At 32.1% G+C, this 26,982-nt stretch overlaps 2 protein-coding genes and 1 pseudogene across 3 annotated transcripts; 1 reads left to right on the top strand and 2 right to left on the bottom strand.

The window, feature by feature from the left end:
- Positions 1 to 424: 424 nt before the first annotated feature.
- LOC120198229 (non-specific lipid-transfer protein-like) lies at positions 425 to 1,345 on the bottom strand. The gene is made up of 4 exons (XM_039199588.1): positions 1,069 to 1,345; positions 928 to 988; positions 735 to 837; positions 425 to 654 (listed from the first exon to the last, which is right to left on the bottom strand). Exons 1-4 carry the CDS (start codon positions 1,192 to 1,194, stop codon positions 573 to 575), a joined length of 372 nt encoding a protein of 123 aa, XP_039055519.1. The 5' UTR covers positions 1,195 to 1,345; the 3' UTR covers positions 425 to 572.
- Positions 1,346 to 5,051: 3,706 nt separating this feature from the next.
- On the bottom strand, positions 5,052 to 6,204 carry LOC120198228 (cold-regulated protein 27-like). 2 transcript variants are annotated; one of them, XM_039199586.1, is made up of 4 exons: positions 6,017 to 6,204; positions 5,482 to 5,618; positions 5,427 to 5,449; positions 5,297 to 5,335 (listed from the first exon to the last, which is right to left on the bottom strand). In XM_039199586.1, the coding sequence occupies exons 1-4, from the start codon at positions 6,128 to 6,130 to the stop codon at positions 5,331 to 5,333; spliced, it is 279 nt and encodes a 92-aa protein (XP_039055517.1). In that variant the 5' UTR covers positions 6,131 to 6,204; the 3' UTR covers positions 5,297 to 5,330. The 2 variants fall into 2 exon arrangements, with proteins under 2 accessions (XP_039055516.1, XP_039055517.1); XM_039199585.1 differs by having other exon boundaries at positions 5,052 to 5,335; positions 5,427 to 5,618.
- Positions 6,205 to 14,166: 7,962 nt separating this feature from the next.
- LOC120198224 lies at positions 14,167 to 25,614 on the top strand (annotated as a pseudogene).
- The last annotated feature ends 1,368 nt before the right edge of the window (positions 25,615 to 26,982 follow it).

The raw sequence follows: 26,982 nt of genomic DNA, 5'->3' as shown, positions 1-26,982 counted from the left end.
ATTAACCAATCAACCATTTAAGTCCCAAACAAAACAATAATTTTATTTTAATCCTTACTTGAGCAAGTAAATCAAACGCCAAATATTGTTAGTTTTTAGTCCCATTACTCTCAGAATTTGGTAATCAAAATGACAAAATCCAAGTTGAAAAAAAAAAGTTTCGAGTCTAATAGTAAGAAAAGGAAAATTAAATTGAAAAGGATTATCAAGTTCAATAACTTAACACTGATTTATCTCATGATTAATGGATGACATGATTTACTAATGGAAAACTTGGAAAGAAAACCCCTGGTAAAGGTAAAGCTGGATGAGAAACAAGATTATCATCTCCATCACTTGCTGAACTGAAAGAGGCCTGAGATCGATATAAGTGTCAGACATAAATATATGTAGGTCGACACAATTAGTATAAAAAGACGAGACGTGGGGAGTAACATAGTCCGACGAAGCACATAATTTTATTGGAAATACTTCAAATGATGAATAAAACGAGTGGAGCTTTTACAGTAGAAACCATTAACGACTAGAAGCCATCTTATCTGGAAACCTAAATACTACATTGGCATCTCTGCTCACATCTTTGCCGGCTTTGGGAAAATATCTGGAGTGAATTTCTGAGCTGCACTCAAGCTTCCCTTGATCTTCATCATCCCCCTGCATCATCCATGGCAGTTGTACAAAATCTAAGCAGATTAAAAATGGAATATAATGAAGGGAAAAAGAAAGAATTTCACCTCATAAAAGCAACCTGGGGATTCGTCTGCCCAGTGGCGACCTTCACAAAATCATCGTCCTTGAAGTAAAACGTAGCATCAGGCTTTCCCCCTTCAAATGTACCTAAAATTCAGGGTAATAGATCTCACTATCAACTTTATAAATTGCAGAATTTCATCGCCGAAAGAGTGAAGGAAACCGAACTATGATAACCTTTGGTAACCTCTCCTTTCTTGAGATCAACAACGTAAGAAACCTCATCAATCCCAATTTTCTATAAATCATAAACAAATCCCGGAATCAGAAACAAATCTTTAAGATCAAATAGAGACTGAGAAAGAATAAAGGGATAACCTTGGGGGAGATATTGAATTGGAAAACGAGGCCGATCTTCTTGGTGAGCTCTTTACCAGCATCAGAAGCCAGGTGGAATTTAATCATCTCAAACAAGTTATCAGATTTCAACTCAGTAGTCGCCATTATTACAACACAAGTGTAGAAATCCGAAGAAATAAGTGAGGGAGTTGGGTTTGGCTTACGATTGAAATCTGATTTTGTAGGGCAGTGAAGGCAAGGCAGCTGACGATAATTCAATTGTTCATTCAGTACGGGAAAGTGAATAGGCGACGTATCTGACCTGCCACGCTTTTCAATAATTAATAAAGACTAACAATTTATAGGAAGTAGGGTACACTGCATTCAATTGGTAACAAAAGACAAAATTGTCTAAACAATGTTTGGAAAAAAAAATTATCCCGTATATAGGAAAATTTATTTTCTCGTATAAAGTTATTCCTACAATATTTTATTGGAAACTCATAGATCATTCGTTTACTTTAAAAAGACGTATAAATTATCTGATAACTTATTTTTAAGATATATGCTTCCCGCAACCTAATAATGTTGTAGGTTGAACATTGTCTTCTTAAAGACGTCGTATAATCTCTGCATCTTTCATAATTCATCGACTAATTTGAGGTCTTCTATAATATAATGAAACAATAACCCTATATAAATATCACAGATTGATTTTTTTAAAAATTCTAGAATTTATTTGTTTTAAAAAAATTAAATTATTAATATAAAAAATACCTAAACTATTATTTAAAAAAAGTATATCACACATTATAAAATAATAAATTATTAAAAATATAAAAAATACTAAAAATATTAAAAAAACATATTACATAATATATACGTTAAACATTCAAGCACAAAAGTAAATTAATTATATTCATATAATTGAATTAGCAAAGTTAGTATGCTTTAAATTTTATATAATATCAACAATCACTAAAGATGTCATACATTTTTGTATCATACATGTACACATACAAAACATTGTATCATTATCATATAGTTATATCATCAATACTTATAGAAATTATTCTTATTGGATTAGTAAAAAAAACTTACGAATTTTACATCTAAATATAGTTAAGAAATATCGAAGTTATTCGTATCAATATACACATCTAATAATATTTCAAATAATTTTTAAGTGATGTTGTATATACTAGTTATACAATGTGCAATGGTTTATGAATAACCCTTAGAATTGTTCGAAATATGATTGTATGTGTATATTTATGCGGATAACTTACAATATTTTTAACTATAGTTAGATATAAAATTTGTAAGTCTCGACTAATCTAATAAAATTTGTGGACCGGTATGAACACGTTGGATTTTGTTTATTGATCTTTTATGCAACGAGAAATAATCTTTTATCCAAGTGTCTAAATTCAACTAATAATTAATTGATCTAATAAAATTAAATATTAAATTTTTTAAGCAAGAACTGAGATTTAAATTTTAACGTTTGTGAATTGAGAAATTTGTGTTAGAAAAGTTATCCCATAATAAGTTTCTACAAAATTCGATCTAAACTAATCGATCAATAAATTGAATATCAATGATTAATATATAAAAAAAAATTGTCCAATGCTCGATTCATAAATATAACAATGTTGTACAACAATAATAATCAACATATCGTTCCATCCACTCTTGGTCTTCAATGTCTTGTGATTAAGAGTAGTTTATTGATAGCATGGTGATTAAGAATATTTTGTCTTCTAATAGAAAATTCAAAAGTTAAAGGGATTCAGAAAATAAAAAAAAAGGTTTGATTATTATATAATTTGGATAGACTATATATATATACATATATTTGAAAGGGATAAATTATATCTTTAGTATCTCAATTATCACATTTACTGTGTTTAGTTACTTGATTTCATTTTAATCAGATAAAAAATTAACAAAATTATTGACATAATATTTATTTTATTTTTTTAATGAAATAATATTTATTTATGATAACATATCAATATCATCATTAAATTTTTAACAATAGATGGTCAAAATAAAACCAAAGTAAATATTAAGTATATTTTTTTTAAATAGTTAAGTAATTAAAATGAAATAAAAATAAGAGTTAAGAGTACTAAACATGTAATTTGTCCTATAACTTTTCATATTAAAACTTTAATTGTTGGTTAAAATGATTTTTGAGAGGAAATGAAAATTTGCGAATCCTTTTATTATAATATTTTGGTCTGATATTTTTATCTTGATTAATATATTAAAAGAGTTTTAATCATATATATTCAAGTATTTAGTTGGATATCAAAATCAAATCTTTATAATTAATAAAAACATAATATGTACAACAATAAAATAATAGAGTTCATTTAACTACAAAATATTTATTATTATTTTTAATTATTCTAAAATAAATATAAGATAATATTTTTAAGGGCTTTTAAATATATTAGATTTTTAATATGATATTTCATACGTAAATATTTCTCATTCTACTTTTTCTTTATGTCTTTTATATTATTAAAATAACAAATACCTCTCTTTCAATTTCATCTCTTCCTTCCACTATAACCATCATCATTATTATTTGACACTTATATTTAGAAATTAGGGTAAACAATATATTTAGTATCTAAATTATTAATTTTATTCCATTTTCCCCTCCAAATTATACCTTACGCTCAGTCTAAATTTTATTAAAAATAATGATAATGTTGAAGTGTTGAAAAAAATTAAAAAAATCACATCAATAATTTTATTACCTTTTTAATGATAAAATATCAAATTTAAATTTAAATTAAATATTAAATAAAAAATTAAAATTTGGTACATTAAATATTAAATAAAAAATTAAAATTTGAGTACCAAAACGGAATTAAAATAATAAATGTAATTTATCCTAAAACTTATTGCTTGATAAATAGAAGTAATAAACATTACCAACTAATTGATATAGTTGATATAGTAGAATCAAATATCAAATTTAAAATTCAAATCTTAATATTATAAATAAAATAAATTTAAATAGAAAGACTACCCCATAAAAACTCTATATTTACATGAAGAAACTGCCCTACATGAACTACTGCGATCTCTCTCTGTGTCTCGGTCTCCATGACATAAAATACATATACTATGTCACCCAAATCATCCAAATATATATATATATGCAAATGAAGGCAACACAAGGTGTCATGGAAATTTAGCAACCCAAATCAACAAATACTAGTATCTATGGAGTATCCTTCGGCTTTGCTTACTGTATTAGTCTCTGCCATAGATGTTAAGCTACTTCAGGTAAAGGAAGCTTCTTTACCTCATACAATAACCTAAAACCAAAACCAGAAACATGCCACCAAAATTAGGCCTAAAACCAAAGTGATTTATTTGTTTTTGTCTTAGTTTTAAGGCAGGACAAACGCTAGTAATCTTTTTTACCTCGTCATTGTCTGAAGCATCATATGCCAGAGTTTTTAGCTTCTTGGAACTGCATTCACTGCTAGTTTTTCATCTATGAAGTTCTGATCCGAAACCTCTGCAACCACCAACCAGTCTTAGAGTCCGAATACGGGTGCAATTTATTTAGCAATAGAGAAATTCATCAACTAGTATAAACATGCCTATTGACTTCTAACAACTAGTATATGCCGATCGGACCGGTTCCGATAGCATGGAGCCGGTCAGATCGTTTTCTTATTTATATGTGTTCTAAGTATATAGAACCATCAAATATAACAACATGCCACCGTAGCAAGACACCAAAAGATTATAGAATACTCATCAGATAATCATGAATAAATATTTATTTTGCTATCATATATGGATGCAAATCACGATCAGTATTGGTGAAATAGAGCTGAGAGCAATTCAAGGGAAACATTGACAGATCAACCATACAAAAGTCTATATCGTTAGTCTCGAGCGAGATTAAGATTCGTTGAATAAGCTCAATACCACTGCAGGAACTATAAACACATAAATTGTATAAAATCATCAAGATCACACCTATATACCAATGCAAGCATCAATTTTACCAATTTGTGGAGTCTTGAAAATGACATGATCATATACAAAAATTGCTTTCTTCGACATTTGAATTGTTTGTTTTACCTTTGGGTGGCGCATTATGTTGAAGATGGCTACCCGAGGCGAATACTCGAGACTTGGATCCGGATCTAAAGTGCTGGATCCATGGACTTGCCATGAAACACCTAGAGTGATCTCTTTTATTCGATTGAAATCCAGCTCTTTTGAAATTTATCTTATTCCAGCTACCACCTCGTAGAACTTTAAACTGCAAACAACAAAAATTGAAAAGAACAGTAAATAGATTGGAAACACAAAGACCCCTTTAATCATAAACAAGTGAAAGATCAGTCTCGAACCTGGCCCGAAGAGGTACGATGCGATTGCCTTGATAATTTTGATCCTGGAAAGTTCTCCTTTTGTGATTTCCATGGAAGAAAATCCATAGAATCATATAACTGGTCAACAAATGAAGCTTCCATGGATTTAAGGTATAAATTGTGCTTCTCATCTGTCCATTCTGTAGATGTAGATTCAGACATCAAAGAATCCTGTTGTATTATCATTTTCATCATTAAAAAACAGAAAGATTTCGCACAAGGCAAAGGCAACACGTAATTTTATTCACACAATCAGATTAGGAAACAATAAACAGCCTGAAAAAGAACTATGAAATATGTGAAGATAGAAAACTAATGTTATAAACCCTGAATTAACAGTACATAATTATCAATGCTAAATAGAAACGTTACAGATTAAATCAAGAGAAACATGCATGATTGATAATGATTAAAAAAAGTTAAGAGAATTTAGCTTCTTCACCGGCTAAACTCATATCAAAGTTGCTTCCTTTAAACCGGGTACAATAAAAAAACCCACGGTTCAAATTCATCGATACATAAATCAAAAGCAACAACAACATATGCTAAAAAAAAGATGGTTTATTTACCAAGCTTGGAAGTTGTTGTTGAGCAAACCAGCCGAGTGACATCGTATGAGCCAACGACTCAGAGGAAGAGGCATCTGAACTAGTCCAAGACTCATTTCTCCTGAAACCCTCCATGCAAAAGAAGTAAAAAAAAAACCACTAAATGAAAGATGCTTTTTAAATTTTGAAGATCAGAAGATGTTTTAAAAAAAAGAGGGAAAAAGGAAGATGGCGATGGCGATGAGAGCAGTTGGTATTTAAAAGAAAGGGCAAAGGAACGTTACAGTTGTCATGGCTTTTTACACGTGTCATTTTGGGACATCGACATTGCCACGTCACTCATGGTCTTAGCGTAAAGCTCCAGATATTTATCTGATCCCTCAAAATATCTACTCCATTCCTTTTTTAAACTTGAAAGATAAGATTACCTGGCCGCATTTCTCGGAGTTTTTGGTATATCTAAACTAAAATCTTTTAGATTTTTATATTTATTATTGAATAAAAAGTATTAGTAAATTTTCGTAATACAATGAAATGAGCATTAAAGACGTGACCTAAATTATTTTATTTAATCAAGTTTAATAATTATGAGTAAAATAAGGGTTTAATTAACACACGTGAATAGTGTGCATCTTCAACGCAGACAATGAAGGGAATACTCAAAATTAAACTAAAGAAGATCAATAGTTAAGTTGAGCATAGGAAAGAAACATACTATTTTTACTAAAATACTTAAAATTATCACCTAAATTTGAGGGAAGGAACTGTAACAAACTAGCGATGTGGGATATTTGGATTTTACTATCGATAATTTTAAACCCTACACGAAAACCCTTTTTTATTTTTAGTACATCCCACGGCATTTTCCAAAAAACCAGGATATTAAATATTTTTAAAAGTATTTTAAACCTTACAACTTATATATATATATATATATATATATATATATATATATAAAGAAAATTAGTCAACAATTAAATTAGCAAATAATAATAAAATATTGTATAATTTTTTTTGGAAAGAAAATACCATAGAAGTCATATTTTGGACATAGTATAAAATTTGTATGTTTTATATATCTTTTTAGAATTATTAAATAAATGAATATAAATGGATGATTTTTTTGAATAATGCTGTTGAAAAAAATGGTTCAAATAATACGATCGAATGATATTTGCTCGAATAATGATTTATATTATTTATAGAAAATAGGGAGCTTTTTAGGGAGAAAATTTTATTATCTTCAATTTAAAAGTTTTAAAATTAAATTACACCATTAATCACTAACTTATCACCTCTTTTCTATTGTGGTCATAAAACTATTTTTTTTACAAAATTGTTATTAATGTAACATTTTTTTCCTATTCTGATCATACACAATTAAATTTAACAGTTGGTTTAATGGAAATGATGATGTGACATAATACAATAATAATTTTGATCATTAAAATTTATATATTCTATAAATTTGATCATAATTTGAAATAATTCAATAAATTCTTAATATTTAAAATTCTATCAATTTAATTTCTATTTTAATTATTTAATATTTCAATAAATTTTTTCATTATCTTATTAAAAATAAAAATATGAGCTCAGTTGTAAAACAATGTTGTTACCATTCTCTATATATTTTTCTGACGTTAGCGATGAATTTACAAAAAAGGTAAAAGTTCAATGGACCAAAATAAAAACACAATTATAATTGGGTGATCAAATAAAGAATTTATGCCATTAATAAATAACAAGAAGAGGAATAACTGTGGAAAGAAAACCAAAACCGATCTGGAATAAATTCTGATAAACACGGTTTCTGATACCAAACAAATATGAAGTGGTAGAGTTGGGTATTAGCTTCGGTACTTATCATTGAAATTCAATCGGAGCCAGACAAAGATGTAAATGGGTTATACCTTTTCTAACCTAAGCATAATTATGAGAGATTAAAATATAAATGTTTTTTTTGAGAGTTTAAATTGTAATGTATTAATATAATATTAAAAAGCGGTATAAATCTATTGTAATAAAAAACTTTTATAAAAAAAAATATAACTTTTTAGATAGAATAATGTAACATTTTAGGTTGAATCAAAAAATATTATAAATTGTATAACTTTTTCGATTATAAACTCAAATCTGACGTCATGTGATTTTTTAAATTACAATCGAAAATATTATAAATTATATAATCTTTTAAATTGAAAATGATAACATTTTAAACTGAAAACATTTTAAATTAAACTATCGTACAATATAACTATATGTTTTTGAAATTAAAATCAAATAACTATCATCTAAAGGAAAACATTTTATGAGTAAATATAAATGGTGATCTTTCACTCTTTTGTACATTTTTTTAATGAGATATCGAAACTGATTTATTTAAATATATTTTAAAACATTTATCACTAAATTAAGATAACAATTCAAAAATAATTATGTTTTTATTAATATTTATAATACATGATTACAATTAAAGTATATTTAGTTAGTAAATTTAAATTTAAGTCGGTTAAATTCACAAACTTTTATTTAAATTTTAATTTGATGTAATTAAACCTGCATGTCAAACTACACGAATAATTTGTTTCGATATGAAATATCAACTTTAATTTTTTTCTAGTCAACTCAAATATATAAATGGTTAATCTAAGTTTCTTTTTAATTTGTCTACATTATTATTTTAAAATATTTATTCTATTTTAAATTTACTACTTTTATATAATTTTCTTTCTTTAAATATATTTATATTTTACTTTTTTATAATGAACAACTTAATATATTATTTATCGCTTATATTATGGTAGCATATATTATGAATTTAAATTTTATATGATCTAAAATATATAATATATAATACAATATATTATAAATTTACAAAATTGTTATGTCAAATTCAAATTTTAAATGTTAGAATTTAAGTGTGACCTATATTTTAAATGAATATATTTTTTTATTGTCCCAACTTATTTTCGGACTTATATTTTTGTCAAATCCTTTCAAATTTTAGAGAGATCTTCAAATTTAGATATATAATCTAATCTTTGAACATATCTAGCTAAATTTAATGGGGTTAAAGCAAGTGAGTGGCCTATTTGGATTTTAAATATTAAATATAAATCACTATTTCATAAAACTTATTTTTTAATATCGCTTCTTCGGTGTTTTATGCAAGAGAAGAAGGGGATTGGGATATATTGTTCGGTTCGGTTCTGTGGTTAATTTGGAATGATCTAAATTGGAGGATTTTTGACCTGGAGTACATTGAGAATGATTCCGTACTAGTGCGGGGTAGGCGACTAAGCTGTGAAGCTAGTAGTGCATTAGATTCAGCCTTATCATTAGCTCAATCTTCTCGTCGTTTGTTGAATACGATTGATCCTTGGTTTTCGCCTCCTCTCAATTGGTGTAAGGTTAATACCGATGGCTCCCGAAAAATAGGTGACATATTTGCTACATGTGAGGGTGTTATTAGATCCTCGAATGGTGGTTGGATGCTTGGATTCTCTAAAGTGATCGGAATTTGCTCTATTGTTGAAGCGGAATTGTGGGGTATTCATGAAGGACTTTCTCATGCTTGGAATCTTGGGGAGAGACAAATAATGGTGGAAACTGATTGTTTGGGGGCTTTTTGAATGCTGCAGGAAAGTTATATAAGAGCTTTGATCATCATGCTCCTAGATTATGTTAAGGGGTTGTTATATCGGGATTGGAATATGGTTTTGAAGCATATTCACTGGGCTGCAAACAAGGTGGCTGATACGTTAGCGAAGTTAGCTACAGCGAGGGGCAAAGTCCACATGGTTTTCACTAATCCACCAATGGAAGTCGTCAACTTGGTGCAACAGGAATGTAACATCCTCAATACCGGGTTAGTGACCAAAGTGTGAAATTTTAAAAATTTAGTGACCAGATTGGATAAATTGAAAAGATGAAGGAATTAACTGAAATATTTTATATAGGATAATTTAGTAAATGAAGAAAGAGTCAAAGGGCAAATGGGTCATTGAACAAGGAAAATAATTAAATAATAATTATTAGGTATTTTAATACCAATGTGGAACATGTTTGGGAAACAAATGTTTCCAGACCTCTCTTCTTTATCTTCTTCTTCTCCAACCGTGAAGCATACAAGCAAAGGTAAATTTCTTAATTAGTTGATTATTTGTTGAATAAAAGGTTGGGTTATGATTCTTAGGTGATACTTAAGGAAAGCTTAAGTTGTCGTATAATCAAAAGATGAAGAAGTTATAAGAGATTAAAGGGAATGGATTTCTAAATAAATTTTTGGAAAAGAGTTGATAAGTGGAATTGGAAACTAAAATTGACTTGCCATAAGTGTGAATAAGAAGTTATAAGTGTTAGAAATAAGTTTGGATTACATGAAAAATTTAGTAAGATTCTTGGTTTTAAGAATTTGGTTGAGATATGGGAGATAATAAGGTGTTGAATGATAAAAGTTAGTTAAAATGGTTGTAGTTGAGTTTAGTGGTATGAAAGGAGTTTTATATGAGGAAATTTAATGAAAAGTTGTGGAATTTTCGGGTGAAACCGGTTTATTATTGACAGGTGCATCGGTATACTATGAATGGGTATCGATGCACTAAGACCAATTTTGAAGGTGTATCAATACACACAGGCAGGCATCGATACATGGAAATTTCGAAGCTATTTTGGGTACCGATGCACCTATTGTGCATCGATATACCCCTAAAGGAAAAAGTGAATATTGATCTATTAAATTCGTTTAAGTTAATAGCATCGAAGTATAATGTTTAAGCTTCTGATAATTGTCTTGAAAATTATATTTATGTAGATACAGAGTCTAAACGAGTTTCGAAATAATTGACAAGTAGTATTGATCGAGGGAAAGACAAGGAAATATAGGTGAGTGCATACTATAAGTATAGTACAATGGAATAAGACTTGTGATAAGTCTAATTCCTATGTTGATTTTCATATTATAATAGTTATGAACATGCATACATGATAATTATTATGATACATGCATAAGATATAGATGTTCATATGCTTTGATAGACGATATATGTGAATAGATTTAAATGCACATATGATATAATATGTGATATGAGAATATGACATGAAATAAGTGATATGAGCTATGTGATCACAAGAGAAATGACATGAGTACATGAACATATGAAACATAAGAATAATGCTCATGGTATATGATATGAGAGCTATAGGTATAGTTGGCATGCCAAGAGTCGAGGGTTCTACGTGGTCCTTCAGGACAAATATAGAGGTCATTAGGGACAAATACATAGGTCCTTCGGGACAAATTTCACATGCCCCTAGTGGGACCCCATACGAGCTGTGGTGACAGCATAAGTGCACAACCTCAATATACTTGAATACCTTGAGTTCTCAATAATGTACATGGGCTTACAAAAGGTATTAAAAGTGTTTACATTATTACATGTTATCATGTTATTATCATTTACACTGAATTATCTGTGACATGATAGAATAATTAGATTATATGTTCATATGTATATGAGATGCATTATTATTATTATTATTATTATTATTATTATTATTATTATTATTATATTTTACGACTCATTAAGTCTATGACTTAGCGTGTAAGTGATTTACACGTTGGTGTTGAGAAGCAGGAGGATTAAAGCTAAGTTCAAAGGAACAACATATCTCTACTCAAGGATCAGATCAGAAGTAAATTACACAGTATCTATTGTTATGTGATAAATAAGTTGGCATGTAAACAAAGTCGGTGAATTAAGTATTTATGCTCTGATCGAGTTTTGTAATGTTCTAAACATATTTATGTAAATGATAATGTAATAGTGATGAAAGCTTAAATTTTTATGAGTTTTATATAAGTTGAGCTGAAGTTATTGTAGCAGTGCATCGGTACACTATAGTAGTACATCGATACACAATTTATATTCGATGTTTTTGTGCATCGGTACACTATAGCACTGTTCATAAAAACGTTTTTGCCTTAAATTTGTTATAATGAAACATAATTCAACGCTATATTATCGTATTTTCTTAATATAAGTCCAAATGTTTTGTTATTTTGTAAGAATATTGTTTCAAAAGTCAATGTGATATCTCAGACTCGTATCCGGGTCGGTTACGGGTTGGGGGTGTTACAAGGAAGTTGTTGGTTGTGTTTTAACAGCAGAGTTTTAATTCGTGTAACTTCTTCATCTTTATTTCATAAAAGAAACTTATTTTTTAATGTTGTATTCAGAATATAAGTGAACATTTATTTAATATATAATAAATCCAATAAAACAACATGCTGAGTTTTATTTTACACACTTTTCTAATTTATTTAATACAATAATTTATTTAAAATTTTAAATAAAAATAATAAAAAATTAATCAATAAAATTATTATTTGAAATAGATATAAATTTAGTATATATGTTTATACTATATTTAAAAGATTAATTCAAATTGATATTATACTAAATTAACTGACCCTTATTCTCATATGTAATGGGGTAAAGGGGAGGTAGGATAGTAGGCTGCCCTCAATGCCATATTGAGAGCAGCTTCCGTATGAGACCTCCAAATTATGAAATGCCCTCCGTGGGACTCGATCCCACGACCCCAAGATTAAGAACCTTGTGCTCTACCAACTGAGTTGGACGGTCATTTCAATAAATTGATATTATACTAAAGATTAATTTAATTAAAAATGATCTAATTATCACTATTTAAAAACATAACATATATATTATTTTAATTATATTTTTTATCTTTTAATTCTTTTATACATCTTTAAATAAAACAAATTAAAAACATTATTTTGTTGTCAAAAAAATTGAAAACATTAGTTTTCAACTTCACCGGAGTTCTTTCTCTCACTCTTTTAATTCCAACCCGCCATATTTAACGACAGAATCTCTGGAAAAAAAAATCATCAGAAAATGAAAAGTGGCGTACATTTGAAGAAGATGAAGTAAAGAAGTTCTAGAGAAAACCTTTTGGGGATCAGGTTATAGAGCTCCTGATGAGAGCCCTGACTCTGTTATATTCACTTTGGAATCCAATTTTAGTCTCTTTTCTTCGGGTTCCGCTAGTGTCGATCGTTGCTCGTTTGCTTCCGATGTTCACGATCACGATTCTCTCACCTCCGAACTCTATTTAGTAACTTCTCCACTCTTTCAACGCCCTTTTTTTATGGTTTTATCGCAACTTTTCGATGTAATGCATAAACAATGGAAGGTGTAACATTTTTAAATTGTGATCGACCATTGTTGAATGTTGATAAATTTTCTTCTTCTTCTTCTTCCTCCTCCTCATTCTCCTCCTCCTCCTCCTCCTCCTCCTCCTCCTCCTCCTCCTCATCCTCCTCCTCCTCCTCCTCTTTCTTCTTCTTCTTCTTCTTTCTTCTTCTTCTTCTTCTTCTGCTTCTGCTTCTTCTCCTTCTCCTTCTCCTTCTCCTTCTCCTTCTCCTTCTCCTTCTCCTTCTCCTTCTCCTTCTCCTTCTCCTTCTCCTTCTTCTTCTTCTTCTTCAACGCCTTTTTTTATGGTTTTATCGTAACTTTTTGATGTAATGCATAAACAATGGAAGCTGTAACATTTTTAAATTGTGATCGACCATTGTTGAATGTTGATAAATTTTCTTCTTCTTCTTCTTCTTCTTCTTCTTCTTCTTCTTCTTATTCTTCTTCTGCTTCTTCTTCTTCCTCCTCCTCCTCCTCCTCCTCCTCCTCCTCCTTCTTCCTTCTTCTTCTTCTTCTTCTTCTTCTTCTTCTGCTTCTTCTCATTCTCCTTCTCCTTCTCCTTCCCATTCTCCTTCTCCTTCTCATTCTCCTTCTCATTCTCCTTCTCCTTCTCATTCTCCTTCTCCTTCTCCTTCTCCTTCTTCCTTCTTCTCCTTCTCCTTCTACTTCATCTTCTCCTTCTCCTTCTCCTTCTCCTTCTCCTTCTCCTTCTTCTTCTCCTTCTTCTTCTCCTTCTTCTTCTCCTTATTCTTCTTCTTCTTCTTCTTCTTCTTCTTCTTCTTCTTCTTCTTCTTCTTTTTGAAAAAGAGGGACAACGGAAAATAACATTTGAAATGTGAATTTCTTTTGCAGTATTTGGCTGCATATGGAGGAGATGAGATTGAGAGTTCAAGTGGACCAGATCCAAATCCAAACAAAGCTATAACAGTCCATAAGAACAGTTGATTCCCCAGAAAAGGTGAAAAAGCTAAAGGTATTTGCAAGTAGCAATGTTTTTTCTTCCATTATTAGTTTATTTCGAAAAAGTTAAAACTGAAACTGCACCAAAAGAAAGAAAGAAAGAAATAAGGAAAACAACTAATAAATCCAAAAAAGTTCAAATTCACTCACTCACTCACTGTCATTGTCCACTTGCTTTTATTCTCTTTCAAAATGATAAGCAGTTCAAGAAGAAGAAAATGATACAGCTCGCATAGGGGACGAAATTCAACTCATTGATTCAACGAGATACTCGTTCTCTCTTGCTATTAAAGGTACTCTTTAGTTTCAGTTTGAAGTTGTTTTTTAGCTTGCATGTTTTTTGTCAATAAGGTAATAATTGTGAATTAGGTTTGTTTGATGTAGAATGCCAGGATAGGAAGATTAGATCTGACACTTTATTGAAGAATCGTGATAAGCGAAGAGCTTCATTAGATCTAAACAATGTTTCTGTATCGTCTTCTTGGTTGTGGACTATGAAGAAAATCACTGTTCCAACACGGAAATCAAATGCAAGTCCTAGTCCTGGGACTCCCAATCATCATCACCAGTTGAATTATGGAATGCAGAAGGGTTGGAGTTCTGAACTTGTGGCATTATATAACAATGATGGAAGGAGACAAGGGAATGCTGTTGGAGTGTTACCTCTGAACAATGGAAAGACCTTGCCTTCAAAGTGGGAAGATGCCAAGAGGTGGATTTTCAGTCCTGTTTCTAGGGATGCTTGTGTGAGGAAATCGAACTTGCATCCACAAACAAGACCAAAATCAAAGAGTGGTCCACTTGGTTCTCCTCGGGGCGATTTGACTAAACTGACACCTTTTCGTCGAATATATCCCTTTCTAATACTCGTTGACTAATATTTTTCGAAGTAGCACTCTTTCGGCTGAGGTGGCATAAAGAAGTATCCTCGGGGATGCGCTTTACCTGGATTTATGCTGATTGGGATGCTACACGTGTAAGGCGCATCCCAGGGGACGTATTTTCACGGGATTCTCTTGAGTCGGACGCCACGGGGGTAAGGCGCATCCCTGGGGACGCGCCTTTCATTAAATGCCATAAATGCCCATCCGTTTTTCCCCCAACTACCCTTCCTCCTCCCCTATATAAACCCCCCTCATTCTTCACACCAAAATCATCTTCTCCTCTCTTATATAAACTCAAATTTTCCAACTATTTGAGTTTTAAATTTCTTATTAGTTGTAAGAAATTTATTTTTAAGTTAGTAATTTTTTAAATAGTTTTTATATTTTATATTAATATAATTATATAAATATTATTTTTTTAAATAATATTTATATAATTATTATTTATTTAAATTTATTAATTATTTATTTTTTGTGCTAATTATTTTTTTTTGTCTACAGTTATAATGGAAAGTGAAATGCTGCTGCGATTGGATGCAAACCATATCTCCAGACATTTTAGTGATATGGTAATATTTTTTTATAATTAATGTTAATATTTATTATTATTTTAAATTTAAATTTATCATGAATTTATATTAATTATAAATTTTTATAATGCATATTATTTAGGAAATTGATCGTATTTTAGAGACATTTATTAAAAACCCACGTATACCGACACCGCAACATATTTTTTCATATTTGTCTTCTGTCGGGTTCGGGTATATTGCAATAATTATTGGTGGTTGCAAACTCGAACCTGCCCTAATTTCTGCATTGATTGAGAGGTGAGGTCCGAGACACACACATTTCATCTTCCATGTGGAGAGGCTACAATTACATTGGAGGATGTCTCTATGCATCTGGGGCTTCACGTCGATGGGAATATTATGTAAGGTATGGCGGATGGTGATTGGCAGTCAATGTGCATGGAGTATCTTGGAGCTGCTCCGCCAGAGTTTAATGAGGTAGAATAGATTTATCATGGTTGAAAGCTAATTTTGAAGTTCTGAATGAAAATGCTTCAGATGATGAAGTAAAGGCATGTACTCGGACTTATATTCTACGAATCATTGGAGGAATATTGATGCCTGACAAATCTCGAAACCAGGTGCGTTGTATGTTGTTGCGGCATCTGATTGATTTTGATGAAACTGGAAGATATAGTTGGGGCGTTGCAGTTTTGGCATTTCTCTATAGAGAAATATGTCGTGCAACGAGTTATAAGAAAACTGCTATCAGTGGATGTCTTCTGCTTCTGCAATCATGGGCGTGGTTCCGCATGTCTTTCTTATGCCCGGTCGTCAATGAACCATACGTATTCCCCTTATTATTGAGGTAATTTTTAAACTAAATTTTGATTTAAATATTTTTAATTAAATAGGGTGATATTTAGTTTAGATTATATTTCATAGGTGGTCGATGAAAAGAAAGAACCATAGAGATATATCTATTGGACTAGAGGAAATCTGTTTACTTATTGATACAAAAGCTGGGTCTGAGGTATGTTTTGAAATCTGTTTAAATATGAATATTTTAATTTAAAATGTTAGATATAATTAGAATATTATATTTATTTGAATTGTATATTTATATTTCAGTTTCAATGGATACTTTATGCGAGCGATGAAGTAAAGGCTTGCATCCCACCCCACCTGAGTGGGTAATTAGAGGTTTGGATGTCAATTGTACCTATTATATGTTATGCTATTATTGAGTGGCATCCAGTTGATCGCGTGCTCCGTCAGTTTGGTTGTACGCAATATATTCCTGGAGCACCTAGGAATTTAGACGACATGCATAACATAGATAGACGAGGAAAGAAAGAGGTTAACTGAGTGGTGAGACACAGAGATTTGATTGCTCTTTGGGAGAACCGGTATGCACAATTGGCCCCTCGACAATTTTACGCTGAAACTGGTCATATGGTTACGTATAACTATATGGACTGGTTTAATGAAAATAGAAAGTCGTTTCTACTTTCGGCGGAAGCACGAGGAGTTAACATTCATAGACGCCGAGAGAGACGTCCACCATCTCAATATCATCATCCCCCAACTCATGGACGGAGAGAAGGCGCTACCGGTTCTGCATCAGTCCCACCACATCCCTATCCACCGCTGATGATGCCCAGCCCTCCAGTTCATATGCCATCTCCTCAGGGGCATATACCAAGCCCACCAGTTTATATGTCATCTCCGCAGGGTTACATTCCTAGCCCCCAGGGTTACATTCCTAGCCCGCCAGGTTACATGCCTAGCCCATAGGGTTTTATGACACCATATGGAGGTGCATATACGGCTATGTTTAATGATCCAACATATGGTTCATATGCATCTTATTTGGCTGATGGTCCTGCTCCACAGACACCTCAATCTCCATCTGGATCACAGACATCGATGCCAATGTTTTCACAGTTTTCTCAATTTTCTATGAGCGGTGAGATTATTAGTAGCACTCCTCCAGGGTCGTTATTTTATACAGGCCCTTTAGCGTCATCTACAACACCAGCCGGAGAAAATACCGATGATGATGATGATGATAGTGAAGATGAGGAGACTGAAGAACAAGTTCCACAAAGAAATCCTCAGCGAAATAGACAATCACCGCCATGTGAAACTCATTTGAGAAGACGACATCGGTGATCCAATTATATTTTAATGTTATTTAAATAGTTATATTTCATAAATTTATGTAATTTGGTTATGTTATTTAAATATTTCATGGTTGTTACAACAATATTTTTAATGTTATTTGTTATTCAAATTTAACATTAAATGTTTTTAATATACATATTATAGTATTCAAAATTTAAAATTAAAATACAAATTATAGCATTTGAAATTTAACATTAAATTCAACTTAATATTCAAATTGTATTCAAAATTAAAAGTTAAATTCCAATTATAGTTCACAATACTTAAATTGAAATTAAATTTATTCATACGTATGATTTTATCCTTAACATATACATTAAAACATATATATTAAAACAAACTTAACACTTCACAATTATTCGTAAAAACATGTCGATGCTCATTCCATACAATTTCAATGTCACAATCAACTTATAACTTCACATTTATTCAATTTATCCATAACATTTTATCCAATTTATTCAAACTTCACATAAAGTTTTAATTTAAGTTATAAACTTAAATTTATCCATATGTATAATTTTATCCTTAACTTGCTGAACTTCCATAAAAAACTTAAATTTTGGTTATAATTTACCTGATTTCACCATTCATCTATAGTTCCCCGGGGGACATGAGTGACATAATAGGACAATGATAACATATTCTCTGACAAAATAATGGAAGGAGCGCCCTCGGGAACGCGCTTTCAAGTCCCTTTAGAAATAATAGGTACTGACATGAATAGTTCCCCGGGTGACATGAATAGTTCCCCGGGGGACATGAGTAACATTATAGGGCAATGATAACATATTCTCTAACAAAATAATAGAAGGCGCGCCCCCGAGAACGCGCTTTCAAGTCCGCTCAGAAATAATAGGTACTGACATGAATAGTTCATTGGGGGACATGAGTGACATAATAGGGCAATGATAACATATTCTCTGACAAAATAATGGAAGACGCACCCCCGGGAACGCGCTTTCAAGTCTCCTCAGAAATAATAGGTATTGACATGAATAGTTCTCCGGGGGACATGAGTGACATAATAGGGCAATGATAACATATTCTCTGACAAAATAATGGAAGGCGCGCCCCCGGGAACGCGCTTTCACCACTTTGCCAAGTTCCCTTATAAATAATATGTACTGACATAAATAGTTCCCCGGGGACATGAGTGATATAATAGGGCAATGATAACATATTCTCTGACAAAACAATTGAAGACGCGCCCTCGGGAACGCGCTTTCACCACTTTGGGTACTGACATGAATAGTACCCCCGAGGGACATGAGTGACATAATAGGGCAATGATAATATCTATCTGACAAAATAATGGAAGACACACCCCCAGGAACGCGCCTTCATGTGAATAGCACCCGGTTATAGACACTATTATATGCAACGTATTATGGACTTTCAAAACAAACTTCAGTTCACAAGCTTTCAAATTCTCAAACTCTAAATTTCTCAAAAATCTCAATCCTCTATTCTGTGAAAATGAGTCGTCTTTCTGCTGTTGTTTTATATAATGGAGAAATTAAGAAAGCTGAAGAGGGGGTTATTTTTTAGTCAGATCATTATATCCCCTTAACCTTGAAGAGAAACATCACTCTTGAGGAGTTAATCACAAAAATTTTGTTAAAGATTCATGTAGCAGGTCGGAGAAGACTATCTTCACTTCAGTATAGATTTCCTACTGAACTTTTTCCACTCACGTATACATCATTTTAGCTTTCCAACGATAATGATGTTTCTATGATGGTTAATGCTCATATGGGGAGTTCACAATCTCTTATTGAAATATATGTCACTTTTATTGAGGTTCATGCTTCTCGTGGTCTCTCATATTCCTTTCACATTGGCATTGCATATCAAGCTGATCAAGTTGATAGCCCGACACAACTGATATGTAATGATTTCACATCATTAATGGCGAATCCAACGCCAGATGTCATGCCATCAAGTTCAATAGGAAGACATTTATCAGCAACTGCTTATGATCTTAACCCACGTGGCTTCACCAATAATCCATATGACAACATATATTCTACTTCAAAGGGCAGACATTCATCTGCTAATATTTTTGACTTATATATGGAAATGCCATCGAGACGACAGTCTATTCACATCCCACATGATATAATGGCCTCAAGTTCAAGGGGAGGACACGCAAGCGGGAACTTATTTGACCTCAACATTGGATTATCAGAGGAACCCTCATCTTCACCAGAAGAACCTCTTCGGGAGCCAGGTGCTGAAACAGGATTATTTGTTGAACCTGACTCACTACAGTTTAACGTACATTCTGATGATGATGATGATGACGTTCCGATAAATACAACACCGGCCAAACTTCCTGCACATATGTATGGGGCTGATTATGATGCAATGTACGAGCCTGAATTTTCAGATCTTCCTGATGTTGGCAACTATGGACTTAGTCATCAGTCAATGACGGTGATTTACATATTGGAATGGATTTCGCATCGAAGGAAGAAGCAATGATGGAAATAAAGAGTTACAATATTCGTAACTCAGTTCAGTCCCGAGTTTATCGATCTACCACGGAGAAATATGTCTGCAACTGCGTCCAACGTGACAACGAATGTCAATAGATGGTCTGTGTATCAAAGAGGAAAATGAAGAACAACTTATGAGAACTAACCAGATACAACAGTCCTCATACGTGTTGTGCAAGAGGTATAAATCAGGATCATCCCAACTTGGACTCTAACATTATTTGCCAAGCAATTATGCCCATTGTGAAGCAAATCTCTCGTATAGCTGTTGTAGTGTTGATTTCTACTATACAGTCACAATATGGGTACACCGTCTCCTATAAAAAAGCTTGGTTGGCAAAACAGAATGTCTTTTGTAAACTTCATGACGAATGGGATTCCTCTTACAACGAGCTGCCCAGTTGGTTTCATGTTGTACAAAGAATCCCGGGATAATTGTTGAGTTCGAAACTCAACATCATTACGTGAATGATCGAGTGGTTCGCGATCGCTGCCAATTCTACCGTGTCTTTTGGACTTACCCTAAGTGTATTAATACAATCAAGTACTGTAAATCAGTTGTCCAAATTGACGGTACTTTCTTGTTTGGGAAATACAAGTAAGTTTTATTATTGGTTGTGGTCCAAGATGAAAACCACAATATTCTTCCTGTTGCATTTGCCCTCGTTCAAGGAGAAGACTCTAAGTCTTGGGCTTTTTTCCTTAAAAATTTACGTTTACATGTTGTCACCAGGGAACGAATATGCATTATTTCAGACCAAGGAGCCGGGATAAAAGCAGCAATGGACTCCTTAGGTACAATGTATAGACCTCCACATGTTCAACATCATTATTGTTTCCGTCATATTGCTGCAAACTATTACAGAAAATACAAGAATAACGATGAACGTCAGTTAGTCGTGTGAATGGGTATGTTACTTTTCCCAATTTTTCTATAATTTTTCTATTACTTATTTATACTTCATATTAACTATTACATATTCGTAATGGCTTAGGTTACGAACTCTTACCTCAAAGGTCTGAGTCTATGCTACAAGAGTTGTTTGGCAAAAATAAGAAGGGGTGTGAGTACATTATGGACATCAGCAAAGAAATGTGGACAAATGCGTATGACGGGGGGTATCGCTATGGTCATATGACAACCAACTTGGCTGAAGCAATAAATTCAACCTTAAAGGGGGCGCGTCATTTACCAGTCAAGGCGTTGGTCAAAACGACTTATTTTCGTTTGGGTCAACTCTTTACAAAGCTTGGTGGACAAACTCTTACTTGGATGCAAAACGGCTATATTTACCACCCAAGACTAGTAGTTGATTTACAGAAAAAAGTGGCTGCATCAAATGGGATGTTGGTTACAAATTTTTCTCGCACCCGTGAATTGTTTCGTGTAACCGAAATGCCACGTCCGCTGCAAGGAATTGAAGCTAACTCTTTCAGAGTTAATCTGCAAGAGAGGTGGTGCGATTGTGGTTTCTTTCAAGCACTCAAATATACATGCTCTCATGTCATTGCAGCTTGTTCACACTCGCATTTGGACTACAAAAATTATGTTGATCTCGTATACCAACTTTCACAAGTATTCAAGGTATATGAATTTGAGTTTCCGCCCATAGAAAACGAAAGAGACTGAGATGAGATTCAAACTTGACTTACAATTGTACCAGATCCATTGCTATTGAGGGACTCAAATCGTCCAAAATCTACTAGAATACATTGTGATATGGATATTCGGGAGAAGTCAACAGAACAAAAATGATGTGGGCATTGTAGAAACATCAAGCACAATAGAAAAAAATGTACAGCTCTGTTATCATCACATAACCGTTAACCCTTATGTAATTAATATTCTATTTAAATGAATGTTTTTGTTTCTAATATTTAAATGTAATTGTATTTTCTATAATTTCTCAATTTATGTATACCTAAATAAATTTTATTTTTTTAAAAATTTTATTTAAAAAATATTTTATGATATTTATTTAATATAATAATTAATATTATTTATTATAAAAAAATAATTATTAATTTTAAAATATTATAATAATTTCACCTACTAAGTAGAGAAAAAAATATTAAATTAAACAAATTAAAAGTTATAAAAAATTTATGTATATGATGACACATTTCATGTTCTGATTAGATGATTAAATTTATTAAATTAAATTAAAATTAAGACTAAATTGATAAAATATGTACGTATTGAAGATTAAATGTGTAATTATACTAATTTTATTAACTTATGCATCAATATTTTCGTTAAATATTGATAACAGATGACTAGATTGATAACATTTAAATAATTAAGTGATAAAATTAATAGATCGATAATCAAAATAAAAAAATAATAGATATATAACCATACGTGTAGTATTATAATTTCATACATTTTTCCTATAACTACAATAAGATCAAAGCTGGTTTTCATTTATTGTTCCATCCGATTAATGTCGCGTGGAATGGGTTAATGTCAAAGTCCCTGAAACATATAACACTAAAACCTAAATTCACTCCACCTTTAACACACATTTAAAAATAAATTCGATAATTCTTAAATTATAACCGAAACACTTTACATAATATATTACTAATTTATAATAACAATAAAATAAAATCTTTATTATTAAAAAAAATACTAGCATGGCATCAAACTCAGCAGAACCCATATAAAGTGCATCCCCGGAGATACGCCTTACATGCGTGGCATCCCAGTCAGCATAAACCCAGGTAAAGCGCGTCCCCGGGGATGCGCCTTTGTCCCAGCTCAGTCGAAAGGATGTTACTTCGGAAAATATCGGTCAAATGATGTTAGAAAGGGAGATATGCGACGAAAATATGTCAGTTTAGTCAAATCGCCTCCTTCGGATTGCTTACCATTCTTTGTACTCTCCTTCGACTCACATGTTTGATGGAGGCCGTAAAGGACTCAGATGGTGTAATTGCAGCAAATGGTTTGACAATTCATACCCGTAGCCCTACTGGAGGATTCGCTATTCAGACTGAGCCTTGTATGGCCCGTTCTGTCAGTGTGCATGGATGCTCTCGGGTAGTGAACCCATCATTGTTGTCTTCTCAAGGTATGTCCATTTCTATTGTTCAAAATTCTGGGTTTAGATAATGATATGGGCTTTTGCCTACAATAACCTCTTATACATTATGGGTGCCATTTGAAATTTATAAGATCGATTATTATAGTTTGTTTTCCTTGTTGTTTGTCTTGGCATCAAGTTACTGAATCTTAAATTAAAACTTATATTTGATGCATCATGAACAAATCAAAGCTCATGATTTAGTAGAACAATATACAACTTTTTCTATGTTAAATGTCATATTTATAAGGAGTTGCTATGAAATTATCCAATAAAATGTTACTTATTGACTGTATATTGATTATAGAACAGCAAAGACGTGCTCCTTGATATAGGAGCCATTCAAACATCAAAGAATATCTGCATCTCTAGGCAAGTGCGCGTGAGTAGAATTCTCTACATTTGCCAAATCATGCACTTGATATTTCTTTTTTTAATACAAACCGTGAAAAGAGAAAATAGATATTTTCCAAATCTAAACTTCATGTTCTATTGAAAGATAGGTTATTGTTTTTATGGTAATTGCTGCTAAAATGGTGCCATCCTGCATCGGTTAATTCTTGGATTACCTGTGGCCTTTATATTCAAGTTGGCCCTTTCCACCGAATGGCAAATGTGTTTTTGGTTGGGTGCTTAAAAATTGCTATGCCTTCAGTACTTTCATTGGTCTCATCTTTCCAATTGGTTTCCATCAAAGTTGCAGATGAAAATCTTGATGCAACCAAGGATGCAGTCTTCGATATTTCTGATACTGTTTCAAGAAGAGATGCGGTGACCCAAATGAGCCCACAGGGTAGCACTCAGTCTTCTAAAGGATGGCCTTTTTCTCCCCCCCACCCCCCACCCCTACTGCTCTACGTATCATGGAACTGCAGTCTGCAGAGCATCCATTGCTCTAAATCAGAAGTGAGAGATGTCCAGGTGGATGAAAGAGACATCATGACTAGGTGGTCAAAAAAGCATGGAGTTCGAAATAGTGGGACGAGCACAGAAGCTGTTCATGACCAGAAAAATAGGGCAGTTGACACTCCTACATCGTCCTGGGATATGTCAGAGACAGCAAAACACATTTCCAAGTATGGTTATTACTATGCCTCCATTTCTTTTGTACTATTCTGTATTTTTAATAAGATAAAAGATGAACACTTTGGAATACCTCAAGGCAATGAGTAGATATCTCTATCAAACACTTCAAGATCCCTTCAGTAAAAGCTAAAAGTTTCCACTCTGAACATTTTTGTTATGTGTGAACCTCATTCACCTTGTTCCTTGAAGACCAACTTTGAATGACTGTAATATAATGCTTAATTTAACCAAAATTATGAGCCTCATGTCAGCTTTTAGATGCTAGAATGTGTGAGATTTGCCTTCTTTTCATTTTATATATCTGCCTTAGAAACTGCATCCAACTTGTTACTTTAATCAAGAAAATCCTAACCTATTTAGTTATGTTAAATCAATTCTGTGTTACAGGTTCAAGTATCAAAAACTGATCAAGAGAACCTAAGACGAATTGAAATGTTTACCGGACAGATTTGCTCGGTTTTCACATTTCAACACCTTTCTCTCATATTTGCAGGTTCAAAAGAGAAGCAGAAAAAATCTCTGCATGGGAGAACCTGCAGAAAGCCAAAGCTGAGGCTGCCATAAGGAAACTAGAGGTTGTTTTTCTCTTAAGTACTCTATTAACAATTGATTCTGTATATTCTTCATATTCATTGTTAATATAGAACCACTAAATAATAATACTCATGACTGCAAATCTTAAAAGATTTTTGGAAAAATGCATCAGATCTAACAAGATCGATAAAGCTATCATCCTTACCATTACTAGCGGAATAATGTTTTTTCAGATGAAACTGGAAAAGAAGAGATCGTCATCAATGGACAAGATAATGAATAAGCTGAGCTCAGCTCAGAAGAGAGCTCAAGAAATGAGAGGTTCAATGATAGCCAACGAGGTCGATCATGTTACAAGGTCAACACATAATAAGGCTATATCGTTCCATAGAGCTCGCCAGATGGGTTCATTGAGTGGCTGCTTCACCTGCCATGCAATCTAATGCCTCAGCCGTCATTTGCCGGTTCAATCAGTTCTCAGATGCTAGGTAATTTCTGCTTGGATCAATGGTTTCTTTCCAGAATTTCTGACTTAACTGTTCCACATTATATATGTCCAGTCTGAAGAATAAAAACCGCCGGAGATGACAAATATTGTACAGGAAGCAACTATTATACTCGACGTCAAACCGGAGTCGCCATCCGTGAATGAAGCACCGCTGCCTCCATCTAAGGTGAACCCAAATTGCCATGTCTTGGGACTTGCATGTTTTCCTAAACGTTTACTAATAAGCTACTGTATGGTTGGTATGTATGTAGATTAACGTTTCAAGTTTTTATTTTATGTTTCCTTACTATGGCAGTTGGCCCTGGAATGGAAATGTCATTCATCTCTTATACCTAGTTAGATTAAATAATATGAATATGGTTTAAGTTGCATAATATGTATAATTCACGTATCAAACTTTATATAAAAATATATGTTCGATGAAAATAACATTAAGAAAAATCCACAAATATGTTTGTCAATTACTATCTCCATTCTCTATTATTATTATCATTGAATCCCATAATTTATTTATTTTTTTCGTCCCTAGGAAATCAAATGCACTTCGTTGATCAAATCAGATTTCGAACACAGAGATTAATGTACACAGTGGCATTTACCCCTAAAAATGAGAAATTTGTTCTATAACCCCCTTAAAAATCATGAAACTTTAAATTAGTTTAATGAAAAAATTATTGTCTCTTAAAAATTATTATGGTTCCTATTTAACAAAACCATGGATTCGCCTTTGAATATATAATTAATTCTTATTTGAGAAACACAAAACACTTTTGATAAAAAAAATTATTAAGTTATTATGGAAAATTTACACCCAAATAGAGTTCTCATAATTAAATTTTGATTAATCAATCTCATCCGTTAACGAAGGGCTTCAGATTGCTCAAAGAAGAATTCCTGATTGTAATTAATAAAAAGACAATCCAAAATAATTTAGAAGAAAAACGGTGCATGCAAAAGGAAGAACAAAATAAATAAGTGAGAAGCGAAACAAAATTTTAGGAGATGAAAATAGATAACCAATAAAAAAATACACAGAAAAAATCTAAAATCTAAAATAATTTAAAATTTTTAAGGGAACGACATGCTCTTCTCTCGGTCCATCCCTGATTAAGATTGTTAGTTTATTAAGGAATTAATTATATATATATTTCTATTTGGTATTACTTTATGGTTAATTAGAAATGATTGTTAGTTTATTAAAGAGTTAGTTATATATATATTTTTCTTTTTGGTATTAGTTTATGGTTGATTAGAAATGAACTATATATATCCATCAATGTATTAGGTTTTGCAGGTTGAACCCAACATATTTTGTAACCCGTTTTTTGCTCTAATTGATTGAAACCCCATTTCCCATTTTCATTTTGCAGTTAATTCAAAGCTTTGTAAATAAAATCCTAACCTATTGGTACGTCTCTGTCAGCCACCACCATTCATCACTGTCTGGATCGTTACCTAATTAATGAAGTTATTGATTTGGTGAAGAAAAAAAGAGAGACTCAT

This window comes from Hibiscus syriacus, unplaced genomic scaffold (assembly GCF_006381635.1).
Source record: "Hibiscus syriacus cultivar Baekdansim isolate YM2019G1 unplaced genomic scaffold, ASM638163v2 tig00117056_pilon, whole genome shotgun sequence".
In the NCBI taxonomy this organism is placed as follows: domain Eukaryota; kingdom Viridiplantae; phylum Streptophyta; class Magnoliopsida; order Malvales; family Malvaceae; genus Hibiscus; species Hibiscus syriacus.
The sequence above is the reverse complement of the archived record's forward strand: the minus strand, read 5'-3'. Positions and strand labels throughout refer to the sequence as shown.

Excerpts from the sequence above, each read along its gene's own strand:
- LOC120198229 (XM_039199588.1), bottom strand. The coding sequence starts at position 1,194 with ATGGCGACTACTGAGTTGAAATCTGATAACTTGTTTGAGATGATTAAA. Across the intron at positions 989-1,068 it reads AATTCAATATCTCCCCCAAG|AAAATTGGGATTGATGAGGT; the intron begins GTTATCCCTTTA and ends TATGATTTATAG. Across the intron at positions 838-927 it reads GAAAGGAGAGGTTACCAAAG|GTACATTTGAAGGGGGAAAG; the intron begins GTTATCATAGTT and ends CCTGAATTTTAG.
- LOC120198228 (XM_039199585.1), bottom strand. The coding sequence starts at position 6,130 with ATGGAGGGTTTCAGGAGAAATGAGTCTTGGACTAGTTCAGATGCCTCT. Across the intron at positions 5,619-6,016 it reads AACAACAACTTCCAAGCTTG|GATTCTTTGATGTCTGAATC; the intron begins GTAAATAAACCA and ends ATAATACAACAG. Across the intron at positions 5,336-5,426 it reads ATCGTACCTCTTCGGGCCAG|TTTAAAGTTCTACGAGGTGG; the intron begins GTTCGAGACTGA and ends TGTTGTTTGCAG.